General features: G+C 38.2%; 1 protein-coding gene across 5 annotated transcripts in view; it reads right to left on the bottom strand.

Annotated features, from left to right (window-relative positions):
* The window catches only part of gpat2 (glycerol-3-phosphate acyltransferase 2, mitochondrial), a 76,848-nt gene that overhangs the window by 892 nt on the left and 66,204 nt on the right, over positions 1 to 9,752 (bottom strand). For all 5 annotated transcript variants that reach the window (XM_088417951.1, XM_088417969.1, XM_088417960.1 and 2 more), the window contains 6 exons: positions 9,226 to 9,410; positions 8,662 to 8,739; positions 8,317 to 8,433; positions 5,446 to 5,566; positions 3,976 to 4,044; positions 3,733 to 3,788 (listed from right to left, as the gene is read on the bottom strand). In XM_088417951.1, the coding sequence (XP_088274077.1) occupies positions 3,733 to 3,788; positions 3,976 to 4,044; positions 5,446 to 5,566; positions 8,317 to 8,433; positions 8,662 to 8,739; positions 9,226 to 9,410 (626 nt within the window). The remainder of the gene's footprint in view (positions 1 to 3,732; positions 3,789 to 3,975; positions 4,045 to 5,445; positions 5,567 to 8,316; positions 8,434 to 8,661; positions 8,740 to 9,225; positions 9,411 to 9,752) is intronic.

Raw genomic sequence — 9,752 nt, 5'->3', positions numbered from 1 at the left:
GCAATTTTTCTTCCTTCAAAGTCATACCAGTCAAATAACAGCAATTTTATTCAGAAAACCAAACTTTATGGATTTTCATTCATGACTTATTCATTGTGGTTTTGCCTCGCTATTTTTCCTCCTAAGTCATACTAGACAAAAAAAAAACAATCCACCTGTTTTGTTTTGTTTTTTTAACAAAAAACAAAAGATAAGGTTCAATTTTGGTAACTGTGTATTTTTGGGAAACTTAACGGCTGCAATAAACAAGGGAACTCTGTACAAAGGTCTCAAACAATTCCATTGATTTTATATTCAACTGATTTGCTGGCCACTTCATAAGGCACAGTGCCACAATTCAGTGCTGCAGCAAATATTTGGTTGTTGAAACTTCGCTTGAGGCCCTTCTTACTTCTGTAATCATCAAAAAAAAAAGGAAATCTAATATTCTATTCAAGTGTAGATTTTGATTTTCAAGACTGTCATCCTTGGCAGAGAGGAAGCTGCGTGCCAGTGACATGCACTGCGATGCATTCATCAAATCCCCTCGTGGGACGTAATAAATGATAGTCAAAACACGGTCACATTTGTTTGACATGCATAACCCATCGCTAAAATCATTTCTTATAGAAACATTATGCTTTTTATTTTTTCACAATTTAAAACGGTTCCCAAGTGGTCTCTGATATTATTTGTGCAAAACATACAATGATACAGTACATACTTTCGGAAAATCAGGCAGTTTTTGTCCTGATTTTTCCCATTTTAAACCAAGGACTTCAAATGCCCAACTACCTTGAGCATTACAAGATTGTCCTATTCAATGTGCTTGTGTCAAGGGTGAATTTGCACCGATAATAGGGTCCAAAACGGGTCAAAGCTGACAATCTTAAAATTTTAAACATGTTCAATATTGAAGACCCCAAATGTTCATGTGTGTGGCGAGCCCTTCTGAAAAGAAGTTCGTCAACCCTCCGTGCCCAGACTACAAATGAACAGGCACAGCTGCTTCATTTCAACCATGCGACCCATTCTATCAAACCAGTGCCCTTTGCTTGTAACTGTCCAAAAATGTTCCTTTTCAGCTCTAAATCTGATAACAAACATATTACTACTCAAAATATGGACACTTTCATCCCAGGCAACTTTGTTTTGAGTGTTAGTGCTTTACAGACTCAAACTCCTCATTTAAGTTAAAGGTCTGATTTGTGTACTTCTTTATTCATTCATGGCTCAATGGTCATCCCCCAACCAACCAAGAGGCTGCGGATTCAATCCCGACCATTGTGGCCATGTTGATGTGTCCTTGACCAAGACACTGAACCCACAGTTAATCCTGATGCGGCCTCATCTGACTACTTCACAGATTTTGTCCATCACAGGTTATTTTTGGAACATAGCCCCGCGATAAACGAGGATTTACTGGCCCACCAAATTTCAAGGATTGCAGTAAAGTTCAAAGAACTGGAATGAATGCAAAACAGGGTAACATTAAAAAATGACACCACTGAGCCAGTAAAAGTATTATTAAATTTGAAGAAAAGAGATGACAGATTTACCAAAGTAGCGGCAAGACAAATCTAACAATATAAACAGTCAAGAATTACATCATACAAAACAATTGAGGCTTGTATCATACAACGTTTTATAACATTTCTATGAAATAGTAGAGGGGGAAATTTCCAATTCTTGAGACGCACCGCGATCCAGGCGTGGAAAAAGTTTAAATCGATCAACAGCAACCACAATCACCAAATGTCGATCATTTAACTATCTTAATTAAAGTAAAATAGAAGGTTCTAAAACAGGGGTGTCAAACATACGGCCCGTGGGCCGGATCCGGCCCCGCATGATGACTCCTTGAAGCATTGAAAAAAAAATGATTAGACCTGAACATTCATCTGTTGTCTATAATACTGTAATGCCCTTGCATGTTATACAATTTGCTCAGTCGAGGTTCTTTTATTGAAAGAAAAATAGAAAAAACGGTCAAGTACATCGCCCCAAGCTGCTGTCAGCCGCAATTCACGCTAGTGCTCGATAACAACTGACGCAGTTCTTCTCCACAGGCTTCCTCGTGCTTAGTAACAAACGTATAAGTACGCAAACATTGTTTTTTTTCCAAGCAATGCGAATGAGCAGTGCAACTTACAAGCTGAAGTGGCCATTTGCCATGATTGTGCCAAATAGCTTGCTGATCGCTTCAATGACATTCGCGTTAGGATTAGCATTATGCTTTGTCATGCTACTGCTCAGCGCAGGTAAAATTGCTTTGAAGAGATTCCCCATCTACTTTAAAAGCAGAGATGCACATAAAATTGGGCTTCTGAGTCGACAGCAAAGGTAAGATGGACAAAGGTCATCTCGTAGAGATCACATGTAGTTTATAGTCCAGGAGACCAAAAAACACAAATGTGAATTTTTGGCTTTGGCCTTCTTATGGCTTGCAGAGGATCTGCATGGTGCAACTTTGGACTGCGGTTTTTGGAATTTATTTACTTTTGTTTTGTGTGTGTGTTTTTTTGGGAGGGGGGGGCATGGAAATGACAAATGCGTAAATTTAATCTTTTTAATCTTTTTAGTTTTTTAACTATCACATTACGAGGCAAAGTAATTTTAGGAAACAGGGACAGGCAACAAATGCTGCTTACCATAGTTAAAGTAGTTTAAATGAACCTGTTAAATGTATTTTTTTAAATACATTTACATTAACCCAGAACATCTTGTTAAAAACAGCAACAACAAAACAGTTAATTTTTATCATGCATTTTTCTGGGGAAGCAAATGGCACAAATTTGGTGAAATCTCACATATAAAACCAGTAGAGAGAGACTTAATCCAGATTTTGTTGTATTTTCACCAAGCTCCCAAATTACTCTTTAAAAATGTGCATTTAAATGGGGGTTTTCCCCAAAGCATGTCCCTTTTAAAGTAGAATCCAATTTTAAAAATAACAAGTTGGAAACTGTTTCTGACTGATGACCTTGATTAGAAAATTAATAAGTGCCTCTTGAAGTGGTAGCAGATATATAGGGCAGTGATACTCTATTTTTAAAAGCAGCGATCCTAATCTAGCAAAGCAGGACCAAATTGATGGCAGCACAGGCTGAAGGGCTGACTTGTCTGCCTCAATATCAGGAGATTGGAGACTTTTCCGAGATCTTGGATTGTATATATGTGCTACATGGGTGTTATGGAGTAGCTGAGCCACATTCTGCGTCGGGAGAACGGAATTCACTTCAGCATTTTGTACATTGGAGTTGTCAAATTGAAGCCCCTGCTCCTTTGTCTTTGAGCCTCACTAGTTCAGAGAGGAACAGATTATATCTATTACAAGCTGAAAGACGACCTCTTGTGGACCTCTTGCTTGCACTGAATCTCAAGTTGCGATCATCAAGCATTTATCTGGCCTTGACAACCTTTCTGTTTATACATTCAGATGAGGCCACCACCACAACCCTGGGGCATGCTCAAAGGTCACAACAAAGTTGAATTACCCACTTTCCTCCCAACGTTCGCATTACTCCAAAAGGCCAAGAAACATTTACTTTAGTTTCGTGATGCATTTTACATACACACACACACACACACACACACACACACACACACACACACACCTACATTATATATATATATATATATATATATATATATATATATATATATATATATATATATATATATATATATATATATATATATATATATATATATATATGTTGTGTGTGTGTATGAATATAGCCTGTTACTCACCCCCAGGTCTATTAGTGTTCTAACTGCAGTGTGAGTAGCCGTCTGTGAGCAGCTCTCTGAGATAACACACAAAGGCACATATCATTAAAAAAACAGACATATATGCGATAAAGAAAGTAACAGATCGGAATAATGGAAAAAAGCCATTACCAGTGGTACAGTTCCTAATTTTACAATATTTAACGTTGAATGATTTCAATTAGGCAGTTAGGATTTTGTCTTTTTTGAGGTATATGTGCTCACCATAGTGCTGTTTCTTCTTATTTGCTGTCTCATACAGATGTAAGCACAGCTGAGTCACAAAATCCCCTTCTGTCGAAGAGAGGACGAGGGGTTACAAATTCATATTAAGTTGTGTGATGCCAACTATATATATATATATATATATATATATATATATATACACACACACACACACACACACACACACACACACACACATAGTGGACCACCGGGTTACAGTGTCCCTGGCTTACATTTTTTTCATGTTGCGATGTGGAATACTGAGTTTTTTCGTCACCTCTTTAAGGTCTTTTGCTCGCTTTGCAACAAAACTGTCATGACCCTGTGGGGTTGGGTGTATTTGTGTCGTTTTGCCTCTACCTGCTGGCGTTTTTAGGTAAATGCACTTATTTATTATTGCCGTCAAAGTGCTTCCATGCAACGAGTCATTACACTGCTGCTCTGCTTTTGGTCGGCCTCACTCGTTTCAAAATGGCGGAACGGTAAAGCTTTATTCGATTGTGAGTGGTTACAAAACCTTATTTATAGTGCATTTTACTGCTAAATCCAAACTTGAATAGGTTAGCCATGGGTCCCAAGATTGCTAGAGATGTTAAAGAGGGTAAGAAAATGATTTATATGGAAACAAACCTGGAGATAATCAAGAAATACGAAGCTAGCCTAGCCTAGGCTAACCTTACTAGGGAATATGGACATAACAAGCACCACTCAAAGGTAAATAAATCCTTTCTATATTTTTTACTTATGATGTTTTGTGATTGTATACATGTAAATAATATATATAAGTAGCAATTACAATACTATTTTGGTACCAATTTTAATATGTATGCACAATTTTGATGTTTTTACTTGGGGTTCTAAACGCATTAGCTTTTTAACAGAGGTTTGTATTGCCCACCATACAGTGAATTCGACTTACGAGCCCAATCGCGGAACAGATTAATCTCGTAACACGTAGGGGCCCACTGTATGAATGTGTCTGTGTGTATCTACACATTGCACGCACACACACATACAGTACATATACAGGTGTATAAATATACCCTGTCATTGTGACTGTGTCCCTGTTGTGCTGCTTAGCCACTAGGTGGCAATATAATACATACATTATAGAGATGGTCATCTGAGTTTAGTAAACTGCAATTTTCAAGGTAATTTCTGCAGAGGATAAAGAACATATGCCTCTGAGTGTCTTTGTCCATATATGTGTTGTGCCACACTGAATTTAAATATCGGTTGCGTAAGTGGATTTAATGTTGTTTAGTTTAACAGTAAACTTTACATAGGAGTGACAAACCTATCAGATTTTTGATAAATTGTTTCGTATAAGTTGAACAACAAAACTTGTATTAGTCGTATCTTGACTGATGGCTCCTAGTTACATTAAAAGTTAAATCCCTTGTATTGTAAATCACCACTGTTCCTGCTTTTGATTTCTCAGGAGATGTGACTCAAACCAAGATGTTACACCTTGCAGAGGTGTATCTAGATGGTCCAGGAAAGCAACGGTCCAGCAGAGAGCCCTCAGACGCCCAGCTAGCAAGTTGCAGAGAAAGAACAGCATGTCGGGACACTTATTTGGCTGGCTTATCTAGAAATGAGAAGACAGGGGTTGATAGGAATGTCAACGGGAGTATGACTAGAAGAGCTCACTAAGGAAAGAACATTTTCCGCTAGGCTGCACTCCCTGTGAAAAGTCACTGTCAGCTAGCATGTCAAGTCACACAGAAATACAGCAGAATTGGTCTTTTAATTTTGGTTTCTGTCATTTTGTCCAGCAGCCTAGCGGATCCTTTTTTTTTTGCCTGAAATAACTCAAAAACTGTTATATAGATTGTTATGAATGTTCATAAAAACATTCATGGGCCACAGAAGATGTCACCATGCTGGTCTGTTACTTTCATACTAAGGTTTCCATCTGAATGAACAATAATAAAGAAGCAGGGTACCGTGACATTTACATCAGTTATAGACTTGAATGATCTAGAAACCTTTCTAGTGTAAAGGTCATAGAGTCAAAGGAAGCTGTCATGTATCTTGCCATTTTTCCTGCCATGGGAATCTAAATATACCTGCGCAAAATGGTAAAAAAGGCCATTTGAACTAGTGTGAAATCCATATATTGTATATATTTCAAAGTCTTATTCAAAGTTAATACTGTTTTTGTTGTCTTTGTTAATGCAGAGTTTTGCACTGGCACGTTGTTCATGCATACATGTGCTCTATAGTCTTAACAAATTGCCAACAAAATTGAGTACCTTGACTGGATTACCTATTATGGACCTTACAAGTCGGAGACATTTTTCTGAGTTTTAATGCGTTCTAGATTTGCAAGGTCTTTCGAGGCACTTCATGCAGGAAACATAAAAGGCACATGTGAATTGTTTAAAGATTTAGTACAGTAAATGGAAGGGTTTAAATTGGATTCCAAAAATGTTATCAATTACATGAGTTCTCGATTATATAAACGCACAAAACAATTGCGCATTGTCATATCCTTTAGAACAGGAGTCCCCAACCACCGGTACCGGTACCGATCCGTGGATCAACTGGTACAGGGCCCCGTGGGCTGCACCCGAAATAATGTTTTGGAAATGATTTAGTTTAACAGTTCATACGTTTGTGCTTGATCCTTGTTTTTTTGGCGCCGCTGTTGATATTACATACATAGTGAGAAGGATGATGTGGTTTTTAGAGTAGTCAGCACCCCCCCCCCCCCCCCCCCCATTGTAGGAAAAGTGATTGCTACTACAATTTACACACTAGACACCTTATGAGAAATGTTTCAGTATGTCGGACTAAGTATGCTAAGTATTACGTTTGAGGGGATTTTTTTCATGGACCATGTGCATTTATCTCATTAGATCTTGAAGGTGTTAATGAGTGTACTTACTTGAGACCATTGCACAATGCAATGAGGATATTGTGTTAAATGAGTAGCCACCCAAATGCATAAATAAACAAATTGGAGTGCAAGCATTTAACTGAAATCCTCAGCCCTCACAGCAGTGCAATTACCATAGCAAATAGACTTTGCTGAACAACTCCAAATCTGCTTTGCATGACATCAGGTGGGCTAACTAACAGGCGGTGGTCGGTTGCCAAAAAGAAAAGGTAATATTTGTCAGGGATGAATACATTTGTGTTTTTGCCCAGTGGCAGAGCAGTAGCAGCAGCAGAAGTGTATGCGCTTGCAATGAATAGTAAAACGGGATATAAGAATAGTGAGTCTCCCGTTGTGGAGTAAGTAGATAAGAACTAGATGTGACTGTGCATTACATACACTGAATGATAGTGCTACTGAGGATTTATCCTTCACTAATTAACAACAGGGTATCAACTAAACTAGCAAGCCATACGACCTTATGACCGTAGACTTCTCGTCAAGAAAGCTTAAAGAAAAACATAAGTTGTCAACACATGAATATTTGATATCAAACATCCTAAAAATTTCTTTTCAGGATTATAGTATTGAACAGCCAAGGTCTTATGGCCAACATCCACCAAGCAATATGAGAATAGAGACTAACAAAACAGGCCGCATGCACTGGGAAAATAGAGCCGGAGAAGAAGATCAGAATGAAAGCTGTATTAAACATTAAATATCTATCATTGAAATGCAATGAGCTGCCTTTCGTCTTTCTACATCGAGGCTGAGCACAGAGGAAGATCGCTTACGGAGAAGAACACTGAATGCGATGATTTTGAAGCATGCGTAGCTTTGGAAATGTTCTCTGAGGCAAGAGTTGCACTTACCGTCTCTTTCAAAGCTTTAGGTCCAAATAAAATTTGGATGAAAAATACAGCTCTGAAAATAACCCACCAAGGATAATTTGAATAATGAACTATTGTTCTGTTGTAAAAAGTCAAAGGAAAAGAGGCAAGCATAATTGAGTGGTTTGTGAATGTCAGTTCTGGTCAATTGTGCTTTGATGTTATTCATTAAGATCCTGTTTTTCCCAAGAATTTTAACGCTCTCACCTCTAAGTCACTTTGCACACACTTTAGGAGTTGATTAGTTGCCCTGTGATGCTTTGAAAAGTCCCACATAACATTTGTGACAGTCTTCTATTAAAGCTGACACACATCTTGCTAATTGGTATTCCAGTAATGCGTCTCGGCTGCGTGGCTGCTTTTGTTATGGAGATGTGCTCGCATCAAATGTGTCTTTCGTGCTGTGGCTTTGCTAGTTTCGCCGTGGCCTGTTTGCACCTTCTTAAACTGCCATCGCCTCTTAACTGGGTCAACATCTGATATTCTCCCTACACACAATGGAAGCTCTGATACTTCTCTGTGACATGTGAAGAAGACAGAAAAACCCAGTGGTACTGTTTCGGGTACCTTGTAGGAACACAAATCCGACTCGTCACAGTCAGAATCACTTTGATGAAGGTCATCGGTGGTGGTCCAGGTCAGCGCCCCCTCTCTCTTCCAAAAATCACAGATTGGAACGTCCCTCTGAAGATGCACATAAGGACATTCTACAATGTCTGAAGTCAAACAAACTCCATCAATTTATACCCATATTTATTTGATATACACAGTACATAATATGTACAGTAAATATTTTTAAAATTTATAAAGGGAAAAGCGTATTCTACATCATAACAAAACAGTGCCTGATGTAAGGAATTTGGCTGTTATGTCTTAGTATACAATTATGGGATGATGAAAAACACATCTTACTTCTTCCATGATCAGGATGCCACATCGCACCAAACTGTCAATCGCATCCACTGCGAAACTTTGAGAAGACTGGCAGGGCTGGAGAAATCGGGAATAAATGAGAAAGAAGGTGAGAGGAGCAAACAGCTTCAGTCTCATCATACGTGGAAGACGAGCGGAGGAAGACAGGTGACAAAGAGCATAGGCTGCGCGAGGTAGAGACGAAGATGAGATCAGAGACAGAAAAGCAGAGTCGGCCATCGGGATGCATGAGTGGGAGCGATATTTTTCCATGGAGGAAAAAGCTGAGCAACACTGCTGCAAGCGCAGTAGAAAAGAAAGCGTGGTTGCTCAAATAAAAGCTGGGCTAAGAGAGAAAGGTGCAGTATGTCAGCCTCTGTCTCGGAGCCCTTGAAGTCAACGTGATGAAACGTGTATACATGTAGTACGTGCACGCAAACACATTGCATGAGAACACAACTCAACGGCAGTGGTGCAGAGTGAGTCACTGTTCAGCACCATTAAACGGCCACTGAAGGAGAACCATTGGATGTGTGCGCATGTGTGATATGAATGGAAACTCACTGGTCTAAAGCCCGGAGGCAAGAGATGGCAGAGCTGCAGGGCTCTTTCAGTCAGCTCCGACTGGCAGAGCACCACATCAAACTCCAAGTCACCTTCGACCTCGCCTCCATCTGTGGTGTCGGCCCTCACCTTGCTGCTGACGACACTGCCTGCAATCTCGCATAGCATGGATGACACTGCACATGCTGGGCAAAAAAAAAAATACAAACAATCAAACAAACAAAGCATATATATATATATATATATATATATATATATATATATATATATATATACATACATACACATACATAATTGAATACATATTTATATATATACATATATATATATATATATATATATATATATATAAACAAATACATAAATGCATACATATATATAAATAAATACATATTTATATATATATACATATATATAAATAAATACATATTTATATACATATATACATATATATATATATACATATATATATATATACATATACATATATATATATATACATATATATATATATATATATATATATA

The sequence above is a fragment of the Hippichthys cyanospilos genome, chromosome 1, assembly GCF_059441005.1.
Source record: "Hippichthys cyanospilos isolate Australia breed blue-spotted pipefish chromosome 1, RoL_Hcya_1.0, whole genome shotgun sequence".
Classification (NCBI taxonomy): Eukaryota; Metazoa; Chordata; class Actinopteri; order Syngnathiformes; family Syngnathidae; genus Hippichthys; species Hippichthys cyanospilos.
The sequence above is the reverse complement of the archived record's forward strand: the minus strand, read 5'-3'. Positions and strand labels throughout refer to the sequence as shown.